Genomic DNA, 27,212 nt, shown 5'->3' with positions numbered 1-27,212 from the left:
AAGTTGGGCAGTTGGTATTCATTCAGGGCTGGCAGAGAGTGTGCTCAAAATCCATTGGTAATTAGAACATACATATTTCCCTCCACTTTGGTAAAAAAAACACCAGCTTAACCTCATGAGGGCTATTATATTATTTCCTCAAAAAGCTTTAGAGAAGAAATATGACTAGCCCCCTGTGTCTGGATTTTGGAAGTGATGTCTATTTTATTTCATTGCATAAGAAAGCTCTTGCCCATTTTGCACACACAAAAGTAACATATTAAGTCGAGGAGAGAAATATAAACAAAAAGAAGAAAAGCACACACATCAGGAAGCTTTAAACATAAAAAGTATTGTGCAGTATTCTCAAAAATAAATTTCCTATATCAAAAATTTCCTGTTCTTCCCATAGGGCTGTGGTATTTATATGCATACTGGAAAACGATGGGATGCCATTGATTTATCTTCTGCACTGCCCTGAGATCTTGTTATGAAGAGCAGTCTATAAATCTAATAAACAAATAAATAAGAAAGAATAAAAATCAAATCAAATGCCACCCCCGGAAGTGACACCTACAAGACTATGGAAATTGCAAATTTCCTATTATAAATTCTTATTCTTATTCTCATCCTTATTTATATCCCACGCATCTGGCTGGGTTCCTACATGCAGTCAGAATGAGATTTACATATTAATTCTGCTGCCTAAATATTGCTTTGATATCTGTTATTCACACAAGGATGGCAACCAAAGCAGGGTCCCAGCAGTGGCAGAAACCCAGTGGAACCATTCACTGCCCGACTACATCTGCTTCTAATAAACTTGGACAGGTTGCCAAGTAACAGGTGTTCCTAATCTCACATTCTAAAAGCCACAGTGACAGCTGTCAATAATCAAGATTTACTCTGCCTATACTTCCATAAGTGAGATGTTAAAACATTAGTAAGGTATGTTTTTGTTAAGCCATGTCAATTTAAATGTGGTCAAAGCACATTTGATATTTGAAGAAAGCAGCCCAAACTTCTATTGGCTTAAGTGTGCAGAAGCTACATTGGTAACAGGCATACCATATCGTTGATTACTTAATATGGAACCATCCTACCACGATTGGCTTGAATAAATAGGGTGCTAATGCTTAAACAAATGGCAATTTAATTCTTCTCATCTGTCAAGTACCCTGGGCAGCTGCTATTTTTAGAATCAACTACTATTCAAACCGGGAATGAGCTGATGACAGGTCTTTCATCTTATACAATGAACATTGCTGAATAATCAGTTTTAAAAGGTATTACTCAAAGCCAGTTCATAGACTAAATTCCATCACATCATGCACACAAGGGAATGAACATATCAAGAAATCTTACCAACATGGAGCAGCCCTTTGGACTGGCTTATCTTGCATAGTTAGCACAAAGAACAGGCTCACCTTCTTCCATGTATACCTGCCTGGGCCTCGAGATCTTCAGAGGCCCTTGTCGCGGTTCCCCTGCCTAATGAAGTGTTACTAAGAAGACAGCCTTCTTGGTGGTGGCACCCCGCTTGTGAAATGTCCTTCCCAGACATACTCTCCTGGTGCCTACTCTATGGTTTTAAAAGGCATTTTTTTCTCCCAGGCTGTTTAATGTAATGAGTATATCTATTTAGTACTTTTAGATCTTTGCATACATTATTGCTTTTGCTGGTTCTTTCTTGTTTTTTAACTGCTTTATTTGTACTAGTCTTTGTTTATTTCTACAGTGGACGCTTGGGTTGCGAACGTGATCCATGCAGGAAGCACGTTCGCAACCCTCAGTGATCGCAACCTGCAGCACCGCGTGCGCACACACGCAGGTTGTGATTTGGCACTTCTGCGCATGTGTGACTGCTGAAACCCAGAAGTAACCTATTCCGGTACTTCTGGGTTTTGGCATGTCCGTAACATGAAAAAACGCAACCTGAAGCATCTGTAACCCGAAGTATGACTGTGGTTGGTTTGACTCTATAAAAATGATTTTATTTTGTATTTTTAAATCACGTGTAAGCCACCCAGACAACTCTTGTGATATGGGTGGTAGGCAAATAAAATAAAACTAACACAACTTATTTCACTTCTGCATTTAGATATGCATATGTACGTGTATCCAAACTATATCTTTCATTTCCAAAAAAATAATAATAATCCTGCCGCACAAGAGACTGGGCTGACCAGGAGCAATATTTTGCACTGGGTGATTGAGCAGTCAAATGATGGGAGGAATAGAACACTATATCCACACCAAAGCATCATCTGGGGGCAAATGGTTTAGCTTCTACTGAGTTTTAAGTCTAGCTAGCATCTGCATGGAATGCACCTAGAAACCTTGTGCTTACTACCTTGCATTCTGTGATGGAAGACCGACAGGACGTAATTCCAGTAACTAAATAAATCTGTCTATCTGCAGCCAGAAACAAAAGTCAGCACCAAACTGGGGTGTTAAGATGCTGCATGCATGGATATTTTTGAAATTTCACCTAGAACTCTCAAATTAACCAAAAGCATCTCATCACTGAGACTATGGGTAGCAGGGGTGATTGAAGCCGGTGCAGAGGAAACAAATGGTCAGCAAATTAGCACAACCCCAATACTTCCATTTTATGTTCAGGGTACTATGATACCAGCTTTCGTGCTGCAGGGTGGTTTTGCGGGGCGGGGGGGGGGGGGAGAGTAGGACATTTGCCTCTGTTGGTGCAGTTCGGCAACATACAGCACGCAGTATACATTTCATTTGCATTCTACCCAGGCTTCAGGGCTCAGTAGCTGCTTGATAAAATTACAAGACGCTCAGCAAGTTCTGGCTGTGCTGGCATCCCCTTGCAGTTACAGAATTGTGAAAGATTAGCAGCAGAATTTCATCCGTGAACCAGCAAACAGAACATATTGAAGAGTCCGACTCATAAAGACACATTTTCTCAAGGCACAACTCAACGCCTATTTAACATCAAGAATTATGACCTGCCAAAATGCTGTTTCTTTTTTGAAGCCACGAATGCATTTCAATCGAACATTCTGAAGCCTAAAAGCTGAATGTAATGGAATGACCTCCTAAAACAGGAGAGACCAATATAATAATTTCCACCCTTTATCATGCCTCTTGCAAAGTGTCTTCGCAGGCCATTTTTAGACTGGAAACTAAGTCTAGTTGAAGGGAGGGGGGCAGCTTTGATTGTTTGCAGGGGAGAATCTGCAAATGTGAGAACAAATCAACTCCCTTCCTGTGGATTCTCCCTTGCAAATGCAAACCTCAGCAAAAATTGAATTCTTGCTCTTAAAATTCCCTCTCTCTGCTACAGTTTCAGCGTCTGGCATCAACTGTCACCAGTACGGTTAAAGAGGTTTAGCATTCCAGTGGATAGCCCCCTGTAGCCAAACTTGACTTATCTTCCCCCCGCCGCTGCCCTGCTACACTCTTCTGTAAAAGTTGGAACTTACAGTAGGCTCTTTCTGCCTTGTAATCCTATCATGAAGAGCAAGATTAGCTTGAAACATTCTGAGTGCCATTGCCAAAATACATCTGTCATCCACACCGTGTACATCAAAGAAAGGTCATAGTGTTATATAATATTTCAAAATTGAGAGTCCCATCAGATCTGCTATCTGAGTACAGGGACCTGTCCGTTTTTTTTAAAAAGATTTTTATTTTTTTTAATGGCTCTGAAGTGTTGATTTTACAGCACAGCAATAATTGCTGTGGCGTAGAACGAGGCTGCAGAAAAAATAGAACACACACACACAGATGTAGAGCATATTTCAGACTGGCTAATGGAGTTTAGTGTTGCCAGCACTCAGAACAACATACGTTTGAGTACTTGATATTCCCCTTACAGTCTCTGATGTATATTAATATCCCCTTTTAAGGATCAAGGAGGTAATTCATCTTTTGGTCCTCTGTGACCATTCAAATTTAGCCTTTGTTTGTCTTAATTTTCCCCAATGAAGCTTCTATTGGAATTACAGCTATACATTGGCTTCCAAACACCTTGGTACTCTGATATTTTGGCTTCCAAACACCGCAAACCCAGAAGTGTTTCGGTTTGCGAATGTTCTTTGGAACCTGAACATCTGACGCTGCTTTCGTGGCTTCCGATTGGCTGCAGGAGCTTCCTGCAGCCAATCAGAAGCCACACTTGGGTTTCTGAACATACCACTGTACGAGGTACCACTGTAGAGGGTTCTGTAATGCAATCCTGTTCATATTTGTTGTTGTTGTTGTTTAGTCATTTAGTCTGACTCTACATGACCCCATGGACCAGAGCACACCAGGCACTCCTGTCTTCCACTGCCTCCCGCAGTTTGGTCAAACTCATGCTGGTAGCTTCGAGAACACTGTCCAACCATCTTGTCCTCTGTCGTCCCCTTCTCCTTGTGCCCTCCATCTTTCCCAACATCAGGGTCTTTTCCAGGGAGTCTTCTCTTCTCATGAGGTGGCCAAAGTCTTGGAGCCTCAGCTTCAGGATCTGTCCTTCCAGTGAGCCCTCAGGGCTGATTTTTACTTAGAAGTAAATCTCACTGTGTTCAACTTCAGTGGGCTTACGTCCAGATAAGAGTTCATAGGATTAACAGGTTAGTGTCCATTTTTGAAGAAGGTTATATTCCAGACACCATTAAAATAAAATCAGTGGACCCTAAGAAAATGGGTGTACAATATGTACTTATGGATATCTATAGGATAACCTGTGGTCCTCCATATGTTCCTGGACAACATTCCCCATCATTGTTGACCATTGGCCACGCTGGCAGGGGCTGCTGGGTCCCAACATCTGAAATACCACAGGTTAGCCATCCCTGATTTATTAAAGTATGCATAACGTGCCAGCCCACTTTAGCCACAAATGTTCATATCTATTCGCTTGCTTCTGCTGCTCTCTTGCCTACTGTAAGGATAGTCGGCTAAATATCAGCAATTATTACACCAATTCTATCTCTGGCTTTTAAAGTTCTATGAAGATGTCCATAGGATGATATATTGGAAGTTGTATTTTCCAATCATCTGTTGTTACAATGCAAATTCATTTCTTAGTTTCTATTATTATACTTATGTGGTTTTTCTGGCAATTGTACTTTCACAAATCTTCTGATTATTTTTAAACTGAGCTACAGTTTGGTGTCATGGAGTACTGTCTCCCAAACTCCATGGTTTTTAAATTTAATATAAGACTGTTATGGGAGACTTGAACCAGGATAGCAGTAACAAGTTTTTTTATTTTTTAAAAAAGACTAAATTATAATCCAGGTGATACTTTAGCCTTGACTGCTTGCTGCTTTGTGAAAAATCCAATAATGATTGGATCGTGTCCATAGGCAGAAACTGTTTTTTATTTCAATGAATTCTGATTCAAATGCTTCAAGATACATCTACACACATCATTCAAATTAACATCTTAAACTCTGCATTCTGCGCAAATATCATTAAGAATTTCTCTGCCTGATTCCAAACTGAAAAACTGTCTGAGGAGCCTGTAGTCAGTTCCAGGCATCAGCTAAGTTTACACAAGTTTATAGAAACAGTTTAATGTGATTCAAAATGAGAGGTAGCTAACTTGCATAACCAAATGTGGTCCATGGTGCTGAACATTTCCTTCTTCCAAAACACTGGGGGGGGGGGGGAATCAGTTTTGCATGAATAACTTGGCATGGGACACAATTCTATATTTTAAACATATAAGCAACATTTGTTTTATGAGGCAATGATAATAGCTCAGACCGGTACAGTCATTCTCAAATCACATTCATCCACATGCCACTTTGGAAATGAAAGTACAGGTCAAAAATTTAGCAACAGCCAGGTAACACATGACAAGCAAGGTCAGTCTTCTATAGGAAAACATAAGCAGCTCAGAGAAACTAATTAGAATTCGGCTTTTTGGCAGACTACCATGTTGGGTTTCTTATATTTAAAAAAACCTACTCTGTGTTCCTCTGTTTGGTCCTCTGTATGAGTTTCAGCTCCATCAACTCTAAACTGATTGGGACATGTCCAGCCCTACATACTAACGTCCAAAGCAAGGATGCTACGAAAGACTAATGGTAGCCCCGGAATGCAGCAGTGCCCTGGAAGCTCAATAATAAAAGCCTATATTTTAAGTGAACTTCCTGCATGAATAATGCCCCCTTCTCTTTCTTGAATTTAGAGTTTCATTAAGCACACTTATCTCTAGATAAATGGGATTACTTGTACACAGAAAGTAAAGCTTTCTCAGCCACAGCAGATAATGTTACGGAAAGCAAGGCAGCACTACCAAGTTAGCATATACTGGCTGGCTGCTAAAACAAAAACAAAAAAATTATGGCGATGAAGGAACAGGCAGAGCTGAGAGATAGGGGAGGATGGAATAGGAACTTTGTTGCAGCTTTTGGACACCAAGTAAATAAGCAAAAACATATAAATCTGAGTCAAGTATTTGTTGGAGACGTAAAGAAGTAGAAGGTACATTTTAACCACATGTTGGGGACATGTAGAGTGCTTAAAACATACCCATAATTACAACAAAAGCATCACGGCACCAGGCCTACAAATAATATTCTAAGTTTTTAATGAACTAATAGTCATGTGAAAATTATCATTTATCTACAGAACTAATCTGCTAAGGAGGTCTTCTACCAATGCATTAACCTTCTGATGAACTATCATATGACCTAACCTTTCAACGATCAGTTTTTCCTAAGTGTTTGGTTTTTTCCTATCAGTATAGTCTTTTCCAGTCTGTTACTGAATTTACTATACAATTCTGTACTTCCATTAATGAAGAGGTTGGAGTGGTTTTGATTCGCTTGGGTTTGTGGGGGTTTTTTTCAATGCAATTGGAGGAACTGGATTACACATTACTTGTTATTTACCTAGTTAAGTATTTGTGCAGCTAGCAGGATACAGGTTGCGCTGTGGTCTAAACCACTGAGCCTCTTGGGCTTGCCGATCGGAGGTTTGGCGGTTCGAATCCCCACGATGGGGGGAGCTCCCATTGCTATGTCCCAGCTCCTGCCAACCTAGCAGTTTGAAAGCATGCCAGTGCAGGTAGATAAATAGGTACTGCTCCGGCGGGAAGGTAAACAGTGTTTTCATGCACTCTGGTTTCTGTCACAGTGTTCCGTTGCACCAGAAGTGGTTTAGTCATGCTGGCCACATGACCCAGAAAAGCTTTCTGCAGACAAATGCTGGTTCCCTCAGCCTAAAGCAAAGATGAGCACCACACCCCATGGTCGATTTTAACTGGACTCAACCATCCAGGAGTCCTTTACACCTTTGTGTAGCTAGAGAAGGTTATGTTTTAGGATTACATTGGCTTATAGTGTAGTTTAATATTATGAAAGGAAGTATGGAGTCATGGGTCAGATAGGCTAATGAGAAAAAAATGGTTCTTCGAGGGACATTTGAAAATTATTATAAGATGACACCAAAATAAAGAAATTAGAGATGAAGAAATGATACAGTTAACAACTGGAGATTTTTTAAAATAGCAAAATAATTTAGAAGTTAGAAAGAGATGGGAGAAAACATGATTAAAAAAGGAGCAGTTGGAAATGAATAGGACTGATTAGCAACAAAATTCTTAGGAACAGAGATCTTTTATGCATAACTAAAAAGTTAAGGCACTGGTAAACAAGACCAAGAATAGGTAGTAGGAAAGCAAGCAGTTGATACAGAAGGGAGATTTGTCTTCTTGAAGTTAAATAGCCCTATTGGGAAATTAACAATGGGAAACATTTATGCTCCAAATGATGGACAAATTAAGTCCTAGGAGAATTTATAAAGAAAAAGGAATGACATAGCAGAAGGAGAAAACCTAGCTGGGGATATGAATGGGATATTGAACCCTGCCAAGGATAAATGTAAAGATAAAAATAACTGCTCTAGAATATTACCTGAAATACTTCATAAATATATGGAGGTGTTAATGTTGAACAGTATTTGGAGGCACCATGAACACAAATGGAGGATTATACCTTTTATTCTACATATTTTAACACATACACTAAAATAGAAGTGTTCTGGATAACACCTACTTTAATGTAAAAAGCAAATCAAGTTAAAATTGAAACAGTGACATATGCAGACCATAACCTGATTTCAGTGGAATTATTTAATGGGGAGAAAGGAGGTTGAGTTTTTCTTATTAAACCCGGAAGTAATAGGGAAATGCAAGCTGAATTAATGGATCCTTTCACTATCAATAACACTTCGCCACTTCAGAAAACAGCAGGAGGAGTATAGGACATGGGCAAAATTTATATTAAAGATAGAGAATGAAGTTAGAGTCTTAATTTGGGGAAACAACAGTGCTGTTAGCAAATTAAGTATATGCAGAAAACCCCAAAGCAGTCAGTTATTAGAAGCCTATAAAATTCAGACAATCAATTACATTTTGCTAAAGAACATTTGACTGGGGAAACAAAGAAGGAAAGTTGCTTTCTTATCAATTGAAATAACAATATATATAAAAGCAGATTCCACCATTAAAAAGAGGCATTAGTCAATACACTGAGTGGATTACTGATGTATTATTCCAAAACTTTATACCGTAAATAAACCTGATAAAAAGTAAATAATTTAATTTTCTTTTTTTTATTATTTCAGCTAAAAACTAGGCTAAGAGAATCAACAGGCCCTGGATGCTTTTGCTTCAGGGGGAAAATATTAGTGGCCATTAGACTGCCATAATAATAATAATAATAATAATAATAATAATAATACCCCACCCATCTGGTCGGGCCTCCCCAGCCACTTTGGGCGGCTTCCAACAGAATATTAAAAACACTATAAAACATCAAACATTAAAAACTTCCCTGTACAAGGCTGCCTTCAGATGTCTTCTAAAAGTCAGATAGTTGTTTATTTCCTTGACATCTGGTGGGAGGGTGTTCCGCAGGGCGGGCACCACCACCAAGAAGGCCCTCTGCCTGGTGCCATTAATGTATTAAAAAAACATTTGCAGATTCTCTAATAAAACCCTTTAGGAAAGTAATGGGTGAAATTTTCATAAATGATAGACAATCAGCATCATAGCAGGGAGGTTCATGAAAAGATGTAGCTGCACAAGAACTGTTCTAACTGCTGTCTTAAGGACAAGATGCTTAGACCAAAACAGTCTGTAGATTAGCTTGTTTATTTATTTTTCTTGTGGCATTATTGTTCTTTAAATGACACTCGTTCTGCTTTTATGTGATTGTTTGGGGTGCTCCCAAACAATGAGCATCAGGTGTGTGGGTGCCTGTTCTCAATTCTCCTCAGGGTAAAAGTCTGTTTTGAGGAAAGAGCTTAATCTCTCCAGATGAGACAGGGTGAAAGGTGTTTGCATTGCCTACTCTGGAGGGGCTCCTGTGCCTACAAATTTCATCCACTTCTTCCAAAACAGAAAAAAGAGGCATAGCCATTTTTAGATTCCCTGTAAGACACAGCCTCCATGGGGAACCAGCAAATCACATGCCACCTCACATGCTTCCTACCCCCCAATGACCCATTTGGTAGGTTCCATTGGCTACCACCACTTAAGATGATGGTGATGATAGGTTTCTACCTGCTATTGGGGCACTTCTCGACCACAGTAGGGGCTCCCATCAAGAGCAGAACCTGGTGGAGCCAGGCAGGGGTAAGATAAGGAACATGTCTTCCCCAGCCAAATGCCACCCAGCACGGCAGATCATGGAGATAGATTGCTCTGTAATTTACATTACTATTACACTGGGAGGGAAGCAGGTGATGCTGTGGGTTAAACCACAGAGCCTAGGGCTTGCTGATCAGGAGGTCGGCTGTTCGAATCCCCACGACGGGGTGAGCTCCCATTGCTCGGTCCCTGCTCCTGCCAACCTAGCAGTTTGAAAGCACGTCAAAGTGCAAGTAGATAAATAGGTACCGCTCGGGCAGGAAGGAAAACGGCATTTCTGTGCGCTGCTCTGGTTTTCCAGAAGCGGCTTAGTCATGCTGGCCACATGACCCGGAAGCTGTACGCCGGCTCCCTCGGCCAATAAAGCGAGATGAGCACTGCAACCCCAGAGTCGGCCACGACTGGACCTAATGGTCAGGGGTCCCTTTACCTTTACCTTTATTACACTGGGAAAAGCTATACTTATGTTTTATATAGAGTGGTTCAGAACCCAGATCACAGATCAAAGCACAAAGCAACTCAGAGTTATTTCTTAAAACACACACACACACACACACACACACACACACACACAAAGATACAAGGAAAATCTTGGGATCTATGCAGAGTGCCAGTGATCTCGCCCTCAGGATTGTGGGTGTCCTTTGCTGTAACACATACGTGTGAGGTCACATGCACACGCCTGCACATAATGCGCATGACATCACACACACTACATGCAGGCCTGTGTGTGTGACATCCACGTTTTGGTGCCCGGCAGGGATTACTCCTCTTCCTCTTCCTATCCACAGCAAAGGAGACACCCTTTTCCATGGGGAGGGGCTTTGGCTCGAAGGCAGACACTGCTTCCATGTCTGAGCCCCCACGGAAATGGGTTCCTTGCTTGCTGGCCGTGGAAGGTGGAGCTGAACTGCTCTCTCAGAGGCAGCACCACTGCCGCCTGCTAGCTGTTTCTGCTGACTTTGTGGGTTCCCAGCCCCCAGAATTACATAGTTTGTGCAGGATGTCTGGAGTTGTCCCCTATGGTGCCAGCACCTGTTTGGTTTTTTACTGAATCACATGGAAGTATCAGTAAAACAGGAGAATAAGGAGTAAATGTCATATAATAATGGAAACAAAAACACGTTAGCACTAAGAGAATCCCGAGGGAAAGCGAGGATTCATACTAATGGCCAAATTGAAATATTATTTACAGGTGCATGAACGAAAGCAACAAATTAACTTCGCATCAAACAGGAAAATCTTTTACTGAATAGTATAAAAGCATTGCATCCTCAGTGAAAAGGAGGCTTTGAAATACTCTCAAGTCCAAGCATAGGATGAACTGATTACAGGAAAATATTTCATAGGAGATTATTTGCCACTGTTTAGTGCACAATTTTTGTTTTATTCTTACCCTTAGTTCATATTTATACAATATAAATATTTACAAATATAATATGATTGTTATATATTTGATGTGTGTGCATGTGTGTTGGGTGGGGAGTGTTGCAGGGAATTCATTTGAACTAAGAGTCAAGTGTGGGGGATCACAAGCAGTTTGTCAAGAAACAGGAGATCTGTAACTGTCAGGAAACAAATGCTCATTTATCACTCCTCCCTTCTGAAAAAAAGAGATAACTCTCCATTTTAAGCTTTCTGACTCACACTTGTATTCCTTTGCCAATAGTGCCTACATGAGAGTTTCTTCTTCAAAAGATTAAATACACACGGGACACATTAGTATGTCCATAAAAGGTCAGGTTCTGTGTATGAATTTCGAAGGTTTGCACTATTTGCAGACAGCATCACAAAGAAACACAGAATTACTCAAGGAGGAAGCCTGACTATCTACATACAAAGTAAGGAGGAACACATTTTTAGGGACATCTCCACTCTCATTTTGTTGCAAAGAATGGCACAGAAACAAAGTTATGGATGCATCTAGTCTTAGTGCTCTAGCAATGCCCCAGGTCACTGTTTCCCAATCGTGGGTCTGCAGCTATTTTTGGACTACAACTCCCATCATCCCTAACTAGCAAGTGGTCAGGGATGGTGGAAATTGTAGTCCGAAAACAGCTGTAGACCCAAGGTTGGGAAACACTATCCTAAGTGTTATCTGTCATCACAAATTTGTCCCATTGGTCTCCATGGCATATAAATTCAATTAACACTGGGGTGCACCTATTTAAAGATGCACTATGGATTCTAACCACAATGAAGGTGAACTGTATATAAAATATTAGCTGACTTCAAGCATATGGGTTTTTGGGAGGTGGGACCCAAGAGATGGGACAAATGTCACTCATTATTTGCCGGAAACCTGGGCACCATAGCATTTCCCCACCATGTAACATACCATATTTTTCACTCCATAGGGCGCACCAGACCTTAGGGCGCACCTAGTTTTTTTTTTTGGGGGGGGGAAATAAAGAAAACAAAATTATTTCACCCCCAGCCCCAAAGAGCAAAGAAGCCAAGACAGTGAGCGGGATGGATCCCTCTCACTGTCTTGGCTTCGTTTTTAGCTGCGGGGCTGGGAGTGGGGGAAGCCCAGAACAGGCAGCTATCCGCAAGCCTTCTGAGCCTGGTGGGAATTCCTGCCGGGCTCCAAAGGCTTGCGGATAGCAGCCTGCAGCCTGAAGCCCAGGGAGCGCAGCACCAACTCCCACTGCACCAACTCCCAAGCCTTCGGAGCCCAGAGGGAACTCCCGCTGCGCTCCGAAAGCTTGTGGATAGCTGCTTGAAGCCTGGAGAGCAATAGGGGTTGGTGCGCACCGACCTCTCTCACTCTCCAGGCTTCAGCAAAAGCCTGCATTCACTCCATAGGATGCACACACATTTCCCCTTCATTTTTGGAGGGGGAAAAGTGCGTCCTATAGAGCGAAAAATACGGTATAATAAATAGGCTGCTGCTAAATAAATGACCATTTTTCACTCCAGCAAATGCTACCTTCCCGTAGACCCTTACCCAATCACCATGCACAATGCAACTGAATGGAACAACAAAGTAACACCAGTTGAAAATAATCTGATACAAAATAAACAGCTACAGGCATTGATGAGCACCAAAACAAAAACAAAAACCTTGAAGGATAACTTTTTATTTACACTTCAAATATTTTTTAAACCAGACCCCCAAGCTGTTGTTCTAGCATAGAAGATGAAAGATCTAGCAATATGCTGGTTTCTTTAAAGGAAGAGCAGCTGCCATGCTATATAGATCTGTTGCTTCTTGCAGCAGCTGTCCAGCTGGCTAGAACAACAAGAGCTGTTTGGCAGTGTAATGGACTCCCTTGGGAAGTTGTGGACTCTCCTTCATTGCAGAAGTTGGATGGCCATCTGTCTTGGGTGCTTTAGCTGAGATTCCTGGATTGCAGGGGGTTAGCCTAGATGACCTTTGGGGTCCCACCAACTCTACAATTCTATGATTCCATGAAAGTCTATGCCATAATAAATTTCTTTGCTAGCCTTCAAGGGTTGACGAGTCACTTTTGTTTCTACTAAAAAAAGACTTAATCAACTGCTCCTTTGGAAGTAGCATCACATGTTTTACAACACAGGGATTCTGACAAAGGGCAAAATAGATGAGACAAATAATTGATATTAGCTTTCGAAGAAAGAAAAACCAAACAGACTAATAGGCAATACTGAAATTAACATTTCATTGGCTGAGAACAAATTTTTGTATAGCTGCAAAATGCAAACATGCTACCAGGCCTCCATGGGGACATTTCTAAATCATTAGATTTATTTATTTATTTTGAAAAAGCTTTTTTTTTTCCAGTTCCTCCTTTACAGTCCTATACATGTCTACTCAAAAGCATATCCTGTCGAGTTCAATGCGGCATGTTCCCAGGTTAGTAGGTACAGGTTTGTAGCCCCAGTGAATAAAATACACCAGTAAAGGCTCTAACTGCAGCAACAAGGTTTTATGGAGTTATCCCAGGGGAAAAGAGAAAACTGGTCCTAAAGCTCTTAATAGCTGAAAGCAAAGCTTGAAGGGTTGCTATTTTAACTGAATTAATAGCAGGTTTTAAGATAATTCAGCAGCACTGAAGCACATTGCGATTGGGCTCTTTCCTGGGTATTGTATGTCAGGGAGCTTGAGTTTCATCTTGCACTGCACTCATTTGGGATGGACTAGAGGCCCCCACAAGGTCCCTTTTCAACTTAAGGTTCTATAAGTTGTGGCTGGCTGTCATCGCTCCAATTCAAAGCAATGATTCCTTGCTAAACATGAGAACTATATATTCACACCTCTTTTGATTTTCAAGATGTTAAGGAGCATCAAAGCATGAGGATTACGTGGAAGTCTCAGTTATAACGGGGAAAGTTAAGGCTGTGACACTAGTTAGCCTAACTATAAATCAGGTAAAGCCTTTTCATAAAAAGATGTCCTTGGTGAACCAGGCTGCACAGTTTTATGGAACTGTTAATTACCGTATTTTTCGCTTCATAAGACGCACTTTTTCCCTCTTTAAAACTAAGGGGAAATGTCTGTGCGTCTTATGGAGCGAATGTGTGGTCCCTGGGGCGGGGGGGAGGGAGAAACCTGGGCTTCCCCTGCTAGCCCCGACAAGCTCTGGCTACCCCAGAAGCCAGAACAGCTAGAGAGAGCACTGCGCAGCGCTCCCTCTAGCTGTTCTAGCTTCTGCCTTAGCAGTGCAAAGCCTCAGCAGGGTAGCGGGGTGCCTTCATCCCACTGCCCTGCGGAGGCTTCGCACGGCTATCCCTGGCTTTTGTGGGAGGTGGGAGAAGAGACAGAGTGCGGCTCTCTCACTTCCCCCACCTCCCGCAAAAGCCCCCAAGAGCCACACACACACTCCACATGGCTCGTGAAAGGGAGTGCTGAGCAGAGCCTGGGATGCATACAGGTTCTGCTCAGCGCTCCCTTTAAATAATATTTCTTTTCTTGAATTCCCCCTCTAAAAACTAGGTGCGCCTTATGGAGTGAAAAATACAGTATTTTAATACATGTACTTATAAAAAAAATATGTGGGTTGCAGGTTGCATTCCATCGCCCTTCTCAAGACATAATCCAATAAATAAAAATGATTTATCCTGTGGTACTATTATTTTATTCATATGCAAATTTATTCATATGCAAATTTATTAAATCAAAACCTGCACAAACTACATTTTTATCAGTATCTGTAGCTACATCCATTCAGTTATCTATTCCTCCAAAGAAGGGGATTCAAAGCAACACTTACAGAAATCCTGAATAACATTAAGAAAAATCAAGCCTAGACTATTCTGATAGTTCTTTTCCTTGTCAGGTCTACTTCTTTTTCAAACTTCAAGTAATCTGTGCATGTTTTATCGTTACCTGACTATTCCTCACAACAACTGTGGAAGCAAGACCAGTTTTATTTTTTTTCTATATCACACCCAGGGAACTGAGCATGAAATAATCACTACTTGCCCAAAGTAAGATTTGGGGGCTTTGGGGATCACACCATAACCGTTTTGCTACAACAGCACTCTTAAGCAAGTTCCCGCTTTATTTTTTTTATCTCCTTAACCATGGCAATGCCAAATCACACGTTTCCATCTGTGTGGTCTTTGCTTGATACATTTGTCAAACAGACAAGTTAAATAATGGGTCGATTTTTCTCACCTGGTACTTGACATTGCAAACTCATTGTACTGTAACTTTGCAAGGAGTAAGAATTGTAGACTGCCATGTATTAGAATAGTGGTGGGAGTAAAACGGCAGATACATCAATTGAAGGTGCTCCATCTGTCTTTGTCAAGAATCCAACATCTGCTCCAAGTTTAAAATGTTAAAATAGCAAATTACCCATCATCCCATGATTGGCTGATGGCTTTTCTCGTCAGGCAGCACCATGGTTCAGTTCCATTCCACCCTCAACAAATACAGGAAAGGAATGCACATCAATATTCATTTACAGGGCTATTGACAGTACTCTATCACCCCCAAACCTTCTTTGCATGTTTTTCCTTGGGGAGCTGTCCAGATAGTCTCCATCTGTGACTTGCTCTTCATTACTCCAGCCTCCAAGGTCCAAATACAAGCTCCATATGTTCCTTCTGAGCCAATAGTTCCTTTGTGATTCATCATATCTGTCATACTAAGCTCTGCTTCAAGGCTTTGAAGGATCAATAAGAGCTTTTTCAACCGCCACATGTGTGATAGGCATTCTCAGAGTTGACTTCATTCTTAGGAACCAAACATATGACCCATTTTTTGTGCAAATTTTTGATACATAAACTGTGCATAATTGGGTAGCTATCCTTGTGCTTATCTCAATAGTTGCTTGCTTTGTCATTTATCCTGACACACTAGGCTCTTTGCTCTGCTTTTGGCCAAACAGCAAAATTCCCTGAATGATATGGTGAAGAAGGAGCTTGTCCAAAGTACCACAATAGTCAAAAATGGGATATCCTTCAGCACAGGACTGCATCCATTATGCCCATGGGAGATATGACACCCTAAATTCCCTGTTAAGTACATTATTAATGAAAGTACGTAATAAGTATTCTGCACAGCCTGTGTATTATTTTTCTATCCAAGCAATTGCCCACAACTACAGCTTCTTCCTTAATGAGGTGAAGTATGAACACTGCATATAATCACACACAATCCAGAATTAAAACCTTTGAAAAAATAGAAGAGATTTTTAAAATGTCTCACTGAATAAAAGATTGGTTATGAAAGAGACTCTCACAAATGACCAGGAATGTGTTCTCTGTACTCCAGTTTGTACACCATATAAAAGAGAAACATGGGGACAAGGCTTGGGCTTGCATCACTGCTAACGCAAGCATAGCATTTTGTGTAAAGCAACAATGACATGCATACCTTTATGTACAAATAATGTCTGGGCACATGATCTATAGAAGAAGAAGAAGAGTTTGGATTTGATATCTTGCTTTATCACTACCCGAAGGAGTCTCAAAGTGGCTAACAGTCTCCTTTCCCCTCCTCCCCCACAACAAACTCTCTGTGGGGTGAGTGGGGCTGAGAGACTTCAAAGAAGTGTGACTAGCCCAAGGTCACCCAGCAGCTGCATGTGGAGGAGCGGGGAAGCGAAGTCACCGCTCTTAACCACTACACCACACTGGCTCTATACACAACTTTGTCTGGAAAGGGTTACTTCCGGGTTTCGCCACTCGCACATGCACAGAAGCACAAAATGACATCACGCGCATGCACAGAAGTGGCGAATCGCAACCCGCGCGTGCACAGGCGCGCCGCTGCAGGTTGCTCTCTTTTCATGTTGTGAACGGGCCTCCGGAACGGATCCCGTTCGCAACCAGAGGTACCACTGTATGTTAAAAGACAAAGTTACCTTCTGTTGTAGAAACTGCTACAACAAATAAGGATAGTAGCGGCACCTCACCTGTGAAACCACTGAACATGCGTGTCTTACTCCTTGGAACTGAATTAGCTGCACCTGGCATCAAAGGTTACAGAAAGGTATTTTAACTATAATACCAAATTCAAAATTCTGTAGTGGCGGAGGATGGTTCTTGAAGATGACAAGCATTTTGTGACTCAGTCCTGCTGATCCTGTCAACAATATTCCCAGTGATTAGCATTGAGCACAATCCTCAATGCGCGTTGAGCCACCAAAGAAGACTACATGAACACAAGGCATTCAGTGACCATTCACTCTACCTGGCTTTATTCAATCCTGAAGTTCCTGCTTACTCACTCTAAAAACACAAAAAAACCTCCTTAGTTTTCTATGCTTGTAATCTCAATTGTATGTACCTACATGCACTTGGAGTTTTTGGCTGGTCCTACTTACTCAAGCCAAAAACTGTGCTCATTCCACCTGCCAGCTGTATGACGTCAATAATCTCCACCCAACAGCAAAGGAATCTCTGGCAACATTTCTTGTGGAAAAGGGAGGAGCAGGCCATTCAGGCTTTAGCCCATGTTCATAGGAGAGGCTTAGAGACCCCTTCATCTCTTTTTCTCCTCTTCTTGTCATTAAAAAAAGGAGGTGATTGTTTCAGTCATTACAGGCAGCTAGGGCTCAGCGGCATGTGGAAAATCGAGGTGGAGAGCATGCTTGCAAACACCTTCCCCAGCTTTCCTCCCAACATTGAAGCTGCATGGATGACCTCCACCTGCCTCTGGTACTTCACAGTTGGGAGGAAGGCTTTCCACTCACTCTCACCAGAGTGGCAGTGCCACACTTGTTACGATGAGCGTTATTTGTAGAAGCCTGCACACAGATGAACTTTCCTGCTTTTTAACACAGCGCTAACTCAAAAAGTGAGGGACGTGGGTGGCGCTGTGGGTTAAACCACAGAGCCTAGGACTTGCCGATCAGAAGGTCGGCGGTTTGAATCCCTGCGACGGGGTGAGCTCCCATTGCTCGGTCCCTGCTCCTGCCAACCTAGCAGTTCGAAAGCACATCGAAGTGCAAGTAGATAAATAGGTACCACTCCGACGGGAAGGTAAACGGCGTTTCCGTGTGCTGCTCTGGTTTGCCAGCAGCGGCTTAGTCATGCTGGCCACATGACCCGAATGCTGTACGCTGGCTCCCTTGGCCTATAGAGCGAGATGAGCATGCAACCCCAGAGTCAGTCACGACTGGATCTAATGGTCAGGGGTCCCTTTACCTTTACCTTTAACTCAAAAAGTACCAGAATCTAGACAAAAAAATTAATACACCATCTCTCTCTCTCTCTCTCACTCACACACACACACACACACACACACACACACACACAAAAAACACACACAAACTTCTCCAACAATAAAAGTCTCATATTTACATAGGTTGAAACAGAGGTATTCTTGACGATCAGGTAGCATGACCCAGCTGTGCACCAGCTGTTTCTTCTTCAGCACTTAAGAGAGCTCGGAGCAAACCCTTTCCCTTCTGAAGAATGCAACCAAAGTTTTCAAACTCCATGCTGGACCAAGCGGTTGCTATTTTCCCAAAGGAAGGCTACCACCCGTTGTCAGAAGGAAAGTTAAGTATTTGTGCTTTTAATTGCACACTGCAAAAACTAAAAGCAGATTTTAAAAGTGAACTAATGTGACATTTTAGCCGCACTAATTAAAGCTTTTGGCCATACAAATGAGAACTGCCTCTACCTTACCCACCAGCCAACTATCGATTTGAGATTTTAAGGTTCAGAACCTGAAGCCTCCCTGGTGTTCTCCAACTCCAGGTTCCAGCAGCCCCAGTGAGCACGTCCAGTCACCAGGGATGAAAGGAGCTAGACTCTAGCACAACCAGACAGCCACAGATTCCAACCACCCTCTTTTAAGGCCTACCATGCTCACAAGCTTCCAACTGTCCTAGCAGCACAGTAATACATTTTGAAAAAAAACAAAATTCTAAACATATTTTGATGACGCAGTTAGCAACCAGGCAGAGTGGTCATGTTTTACTACCTTTTCACATCCTATTACTTAAGATGTGGCATTTCGCCCATGCAATCCGACACTATTCTCAAGAAGTGTAACCTTACATTAAGAAGTATATCAAAGCGATCAGATTTAATTATGGTTTTTTTTAAAAAAAATAATAATCTGGAGATGACTTGAAAACAAATAAAGAGTAACCAGGAGGGGCGGGTTCTCACACTAGCTTCACTTTCAGTTTTAAGAAAACAAGAAAAGTTAATTAAATTAGATTTGTTTGTGCCCCATTGCATCTGCAGGATATTCTACGGGCCCCCCCCAGCCCCCCCCCCAGCTAAGCTATGATGCATTTCCCTGAAGCAACATCTGGGCAGCGGAGATTCCATGACTAAGCAGAGGGAACTACCTTGTAGAGAATACTAAAATGACATCAAGTACGTGTAAATTATACCCATGGGAAACACAATGACACAACCCAGCTCAACATTCTGCTTTCAAGAAATGAAAAACTCATTTGAAAACAAAACAGGAGAGGCTACAGGAGTACTTGATAGCCTGGAAGAGGAAAAAAATCCTCCTCACAAGAGAATAACTAAGAATCACGGCCCATAATATTTACTGCAGCCTGCACAGTTTATAATAAATACCATGCAACCTTCACTTCCCTGGGATTATAAAACTAACTCCATCTTTTAGATGTCCAGTGCGTTTTATTAGGAAAAGTAAACCTTACATCCAAATAGCCCCTATTTAGGAATCACAATTCCCCTTTCAATTTAAAAACCAGATTGTGCAGAGCCTCCACAAACAGAAGAGAAAAATTATGGGGCTCTCCTGCTCAGGACAGAATGACTGCACCAGATATATTTTTATATATATGGCTAACACTTGTATCTTGTCTTTCCTCTAAGAAACTCAATGCAGCATACATGTCCCCCCCCCCCACCACCACCTTCTGTTTTATCACACAACAACCCTGTGAGGAAGACATGGCTGAAAGTTAAGCTTTATCAAAAGCCTGGGTTAACAGGTACCATCTTAACCTAATGCCAGAAGCCCAATAGTGTAGGGACCAATTGTACCTCCAGGTAGCGTAAATTCCACGGCTGGGGCACCTCTACAGAGAAGACTCACATCACTGTATAGCAATCTGCACCTGCTGGCAGTACAACAACAAGAAGTTTGCCTTTGTTGATCTCAGGGGCTGGGTGAACTGCTGTTATGTGACATGAGCGCGATCTCAGATTTCCATAACCCTTTGCTGTCTCTCAAGACAAACACAGTTGTCATGCTGATCACTACAGTGTTACCTTGGTTTAAGAACAACTTAGTTTATGAACAACTTGGATTAAGAAGGCTGCAAACCTGGAAGTAGGTGTTTTGGTTTGTGAACTTTGCCTTGGAAGCAGAACATGTTCCGCTTCCTGTTGAGTGTGTTCCATTTGTAAATTGAGTCCCCCGTTGCTATGGGAAAGCATGCCTTGGTTTAAGAACACTTTGGTTTAAGAACAGACTTCCAGAACGGATTAAGTTCATAAACCAAGGTACCACTGTACAGTGGTACCTCAGGTTAAGAACTTAATTCATTCTGGAGATCCGTTCTTAACATGCAACTGTTCTTAACCTGAGGTTCCACTTTAGCTAATGGGGCCTCACTCCGCCACCCCACAATTTCTGTTCTCATCCTGAAGCAAAGTTCTTTTTTAAAAAAATATTTTTTATTAAATTTCCATTTAACAAACTAATCATATCATATTAATTATTCCAAATTATGCCAATACATATCACAAAGTCCAAATATGTAACCGAATTTTAATTTTTTGTTGGGGGTACCCATGCTTCGAGTTCGGTAGGGGTCCAATCATCTCGTATTTCTGCTGCTTTGATATTCACAAGTCCCATCTTCCCATCTCCTTGTTGTTATCATTTTTCTTCTTAATAACCTCCAAGTTGTTTCCACAAGCGAGTTGAAAATATCCTGAAGCAAAGTTCTTAACCCGAGGTACTATTTCTGGGTTAGCGGAGTCTGTACCCTGAAGCGTCTGTAACCCGAGGTACCACTGTACTTCATCTTTACTAGGCTGTATGCATTGTAATTGGGGAGTGGCAGAAACAATTACAAATTTCACTCAAATGCAGCTAATACAATATTAAATACTAGGGACTGCCACCCCTGCTCACCTTTCCCTTTGCTGACACCGCCTTCCCCCACCTCAGGCCAACGCCTCCTCCCTTTGCACCTCTTCCTTTATACCTCACCCGTCCCCCTTGCAGCTTGCCCAAACCACTTCCACACCTTGCCCCAACCCCTTTTAAAGGAGAGAGAGAGCTGCTTCACAGAGCAATTTGGTAAAAGCACGCTCTGAAGTGCCCCCTACTACTATTAAACAGTTTGCATGGGCAGCCTGCCCATCCACATAGATGTTCCACTTACCTGCCTGCCACGGTGCCATCATTTGGAAGCCACACAGACTACTGAGTGACAACAGCCTTGCATATATATATATATATATATATATATATATATATATATTTGTATATAGATGTTTTCAACAATAGTACCAGTACCTACTTGCGGAACAGTGATTTTTCTGTTTGCCTTGGCAAACCTGGTATGTAGTTGAGCTTTTCCTCTACTTGGCTGATCATTAAAAAAAGAGAGAGTGTTCTCAGGAGACACTGCTGCTGTGTATAATGATTTGGTACCCCCTAAGATACATGAGGGGGAATGCAGGGCACGCTGTGGTTAAACCACTGAGACTTGGGCTTGCAGATCGGGAGGTCAGCGGTTCGAATCCCCATGACGGGGTGAGTTCCCATTGCTCGGTCCCAGCTCCTGCCAACCTAGCAGTTCGAAAGCACGTCAGAGTGCAACTAGATAAATAGGTACTGCTCCGGCAGGAAGGTAAACTGTGTTTCTGTGCGCTGCTCTGATTTCACCAGAAGCGGCTTAGTCATGCTGGCCACATGGCTCGGAAAAACTGTCTGCGGACAAACGCCAGCTCCCTCGGCCAGTAAAGCCAGATGAGCACCTCAACCCCTGAGTTGTTCGCGACTTAACTGTCAGGGGTCCTTTACCTTTAAGATACATGACAACAATATGGGATGCCAATACAGAGAAGGCCCTGCTTTGTAACTGTTGAACTTGCTCTCCAGTACTTTACAGCTGGACAGAACAACCCAATGTGGGGTAGGTATGGGACATTCCATGGCAGAAGCATCATGACCCCAGAGGAACTAGGGCAGGCATCCCCAAACTCAGCCCTCCAGATGTTTTAGGACTACAACTCCCATCATCCCTAGCTAACAGCAGTGGTCAGGGATGATAATAATAATAATAATAATAATAATAATAATAATAATAATAAATTTTATTTATATCCCGCCCTCCCCAGCCGAAGCCGGGCTCAGGGCGGCTAACAACATTAAAACAGTGTGACATTATAAAACATTATAAAAACGAATTAAAATCAAAATTGATGGAATTGTAGTCCCAAAACATCTGGAGGGCTGAGTTTGGGGTTGCCTGAACTAAAGACAACAGGAATAGAGCACTTTATCCATGTTGAGCGGGGGTTTGGTCCCCACACCTATATTTTATTTTTTAAAATAATAATAATAATAATACGTTTATTTCAATTGACTCCTGCTGAGCTTGTGCTAGAAAGGTAGAAGGGGAAAGGGACAGCTCTTTGCCTTCTTTTGACCATCCCGTGCCACTCCATCCCTTTCTTTAATATTTTTTCCTCTCACTGGTTCCCCATGAAAGAAAAACCACTATGCCAGCTCTAGGCCTTTTCCACTATTCCAGGGTTGTGTCCAAGGAAGAGGGGGCTTTGTATTCAACAAATGCAAAGCCTTTCTGCAATGTGCTCCCTTTTCTCCCTCTCTCTCTCTCTGCTCTTGGAGCACTGAGAGTGATATACCTTTCCACAGGTGGTACAGGAAGGCAAGTGAGGGTGAACCTCCTTCTCCACCAGCAAAGAAGGAGATCCGCTGTATCCCATGCCCCCTTGGGTGTCCCCCAGAGGGACAGGACATCCATATATCAAAGTTTAGAAATGTATATATTTTTACCTAGTCTTCCTTGGTAAATTACTGCACAGGGAAGGTTTTCTGGTGGCAGAACTGGGGTGGTTCATTTAAGGCATCAACAGCATAGCTTTACTGTGCATTCTTTTACTGTTCGTTATTCAAAGTCAGTTTTTCATAGTTTTTACAAATGTTTGTGCCTTTTCGCTAGTTTTTGTCCATTTTTGTTGACAACTGTATTTGTTGTTAAGAGAAAACAAGAAAACACTGAAGCAGATACAATGCAGGCTTGGCTGACATTTATCATCAGTTGGATAAACTGACTCTAAATTGACTTTAGACCTAGAGTCAATGCAGTACAAGGGGGCTCATATCTTGGGTCCAAAATTAAGACAGAATTCCTTGTAAAAGAGCTTGGAAACCTACTTCCATGTAATATGGAGCAATTCAGACTCAAAGCTAGAAAATCAATCATGTCACTAGCCATGCAACACTGCATTCTTAACAACTCTACTAACCTCCCCTCCAACATTCAATTTCCATTTATTAACCTGTGCACCAAAATGCAATCATGGCTTGCTGATAAATGCAATTGTTCAGTATACTGAATTTTTAGGTTTTAGCTGTTATTATTGCAGCCAAACTGGCAAACTATCCAAGAAAGGTTTGAGAACTGTGTGTGCTTTCAGCTTTACACAAGTGGCAAAAATATTTTTAAGAATTAAAAAGGGGCAGAAAGAGAAAAGGGGTTGTGGAGAAAATGATTTTGACAATCCCACCCACCATTGAAACCAATGGGTTTTGACTTTACTCAATTTTGGCTATATACATGATCCCCAGAACATAGCCCCCACATAGGTTGCAGGCCTACTGTATTTAAGATGGCAGAGTCAGCAATCTATTGGTGTACTTCTAGGAAGAGAATGTGACCTATATTTAAAACAAAGGACAAAAATAGAATCTGGCAGAATTCACACTAGGGGTTTTATTTTGGAACTCTGGGGACTGGGATATGCCAAATTTATGATTCTTGTGGTACAGGCAGAGAAAGCAGCCCATCTCCATTTACACAGTGGCATTTGCAAAGACTGTATTTGAAATTCAGAGGATGCTGGCATAATCCAGCCTGGCGCAACCCACCAAGATATAGGTACTTTTGGCATATTGAATAATAAAACATTTTCAATGACACTGGGGAAAGCGAAGTGGCATTGAAATGTGTTTATATTTTTAAAATGTTTATTTTTGAAATTTTCAGGTTTCATTGTTTCCAAAGAAAACCAGCTAATCCGGCAACACCTCCTGTTTTCGACATCAGTTTCAAGTTCTGCTGTTAGCTGCTAGACACAAAACGCGTCCTGTTTCTTCCCTTCCACTTTCCAGCCACTTCAGCCCTTGCTGGGTCTAAAGAGAAGGTAATTTACCTGCTTTGCTAAATTCCCTCAAGTGAGATGGACACACAGCTCTATCCTCAACACTCATTTGCAGCAAAAAAGTGGCAAGTTTCCCTGAAATGCTACACCAGATTCTGCAGTTTTTGAAACTTCTAACTGAAGAGGATAACCATATCCTGAATTCAGGCATTGAACACATACAGACAGAAAGCCAGTTTTCAAAATTAAAAACCAACAACTTTGCTATCACTTATTTGCACTCAGAAACCAAGATGCAGGAACTGGACAGAGTCTCTAAAACTCCTCTGTAAACACCAGAGAAGAAGACACTGTACACAGCAGAAATTAACCCCTTATTAGAATCTCTGCAAGAAACCAAAGGGGTGGTCCGCAAGTCCAAAGAAGAGGACACTTCCTTGAAGTTCGCATGTCATGTTCTGATAGTTCAAAGCTCCCTGGAAATGCCATGTCCTGGAACAAAAAGGTCAGCTATTTTAAAACAACTTTAAGAACCATCTCCTAAAAGCAAATGACACCTGTCAGTCTCAGCTTGGGGTCATCCTGAGAAGCAATAGCACACAGTTTTTGAAGCCACCAGAGATGCAGCAAATCTTGTCCTGTCACAAACTTCAGGTTCCCAAGACACTCTCTATCATAGGAGCCAACTCCTAGGGGCCAATGGACCTTCACCCCCCCCAAAAAAAAAATATATATTTGAGGAGCTCACCCTCCCAAAAAAGTTGATGGGCATTTCCATTGAAATTGTGTGTGTGCACTGAATTATGTGATCGATTATGCAGTGCGGAGCTTGCGTGGCCCTCCAGCATTTTATTCAAGCTGGCACCCCTGCCTATTATCACATTTCCTGATACCATGGGCATAGCTGGGGAGGCAGCTGCCCCCCAAATCAAGTAAATAAATAAAAATACTTAACTAACTGACCAATTGCATAGCAGGTAACTCGGTTTTGTGTCGTCGTCCCCCATAAAACCTTCCCCCCATGGCTACACTCATGCCTGACAGTGCATTGCAGTATGGGGCCAAAGAGATCCCTCACTTTAAGAGGGACCCCAGGGCCGGATTTCGGTTTGATGAGGCCCTAAGCTACGGAAGGTAATGGGGCCCTTTATATGTCCAGCTGTCCTTTGTCCACAACAATTTGTTACTGTTTTCGTGTTGAATATATGCTATATGGAATTTATGGACCTCATAGGTATCTAAAGCCATATGCACATAACAAATAGGAGCCGACACAACAAAAAACACTGTTGCTGTATGTACATTTTATTTTATTTGTTTTTTATCTTAGATGTTGGAAATATACACCCAGGTTTTTTTCCTTAAAATTTTTTTGGAGCCCCCAAGAGAGAGGGGTCCTAAGCTACAGCTTGTTTAGTTTATAGGTAAATCAGGCACAAGAATGCAGGTAGTGCTAGGGATGTGGGTGGTGCTGTGGGTTAAACTGCAGAGCCTAGGACTTGCCAATCAGAAGGTCGGCGGTTCAAATCCCCGTGACAGGGTGAGCTCCCATTGTTCAGTCCCTGCTCCTGCCAACCTAGCACGTCAAAGTACAAGTAGATAAATAGGTACCGCTCTGGCGGGAAGGTAAACGGCGTTTCCATGCGCTGCTCTGGTTCACCAGAAGCGGCTTAGTCATGCTGGCCACATGCTCCATTGGCCAATAAAGCGAGATGAGCGCCGCAACCCCAGAGTCGGTCACGACTGGACCTAATGGTCAGGTGTCCCTTTACCTTTACCTAAGCTAAGGTAATAGGGCCCTTTCTATGTCCAGCTGTCCTTTGTCCACAACAATTTGTCGCTGTTTTTTGTGTGTTGAATATATGCTATATGGTAATTTATGGACCTAATAGGTATCTAAAGCCATTTGCACATAACGAATAGGAACCTTCACAACACAAAACACTGTTGCTGTGTGTAGGTTTTATTCTATTTGTTTTTTATCTTATGTATTGGAAAGGTACATCCAGGTTTATTTTCCTTTAAATTTTTTGGGGGGCCCAAGAGAATGGGGTCCTAAGCTATAGCTTATTTAGCTTATAGGTAAATCAGGCACTGATCAGTAGCAAGCAAGCAAGGGCAGTTACAGGCAAGAAACGCATCCTGGCCCCTCGTCTTTCCTGAAGAGGAAAGCTCGCCCGTGCGCGCAGGAGCCTCTGCTGGCCTGCTCCCCTGCTCCGCGCCCGCGCGCATCCACACGTGCGTGTCCACCTGTCGTTCGCCCGACAGGGGGCTCCCCGCGCTAACAACCGAGCCGAGAGGAGAAACTGAGGGGGAAAGGGAGAGGAGGAAGAGGAGGAGAGGGAAACGGGACGCGGCTTCTCTTACCTGGGGAGCCGAGCCCAGGAGCCACAAGCTGACGGAGAAGAACACGGGCGCGCCGACTAAACTCCAGGCGCGCTGCTGCTGCTGCTGCTGCCTCAGCGGCGCTGCCATGGCCCTCGTCCTCCTCAGCGGCGAGGGCGGGAAAAACAAAGTGCGCGAGGAGGAGGGAGGAGGAGGCGCGCAAGCTCCGCGCCCGGCTCGGCCGCCCCCCTCTCGTCCGCTCCACCTCCCGCTTAATCCCTCCTGAAGAGGCTCGCCCCGTCGGCGGCTCCTCGCTTCGCAGCCCGGCGTCCCCGGGGGCGGGGGGCTGGCTTGCTTGAGCGGGACATGGGCGAAGGGGGCGAGCGAAACGGGGGAGCTCGGCGGGGCAGGAGCGGGTGGCGGGGCCGCGGCTGCTCCTCCCTCCTCCCTTCCTCGGTGGACGGCTGAGGGGAGCCGCGGGGCTGCTTTCGACGCCGGCTTCTCCGCCTCAGGGTTTCAGGCGCCGGGCTCCCTCGAGGCACTTGGCTCC

The 27,212-nt window shown here is 42.8% G+C and overlaps 1 protein-coding gene across 2 annotated transcripts in view; it reads right to left on the bottom strand.

Moving 5' to 3' along the window:
- Positions 1 to 27,001, bottom strand: part of ADAMTSL1 (ADAMTS like 1) — a 496,501-nt gene extending 469,500 nt beyond the window's left edge. For both annotated transcript variants that reach the window (XM_079959104.1, XM_079959106.1), the window contains exon 1: positions 26,705 to 27,001. In XM_079959104.1, the coding sequence (XP_079815230.1) occupies positions 26,705 to 26,812 (108 nt within the window). In that variant the 5' untranslated portion in view covers positions 26,813 to 27,001. The remainder of the gene's footprint in view (positions 1 to 26,704) is intronic.
- Between the last annotated feature and the right edge of the window lie 211 nt (positions 27,002 to 27,212).

The sequence above is a fragment of the Podarcis cretensis genome (genome assembly GCF_951804945.1).
Source record: "Podarcis cretensis genome assembly, chromosome: 17".
NCBI classification, from domain to species: domain Eukaryota; kingdom Metazoa; phylum Chordata; class Lepidosauria; order Squamata; family Lacertidae; genus Podarcis; species Podarcis cretensis.
This window is presented reverse-complemented; position numbering and strand designations above follow the sequence as displayed.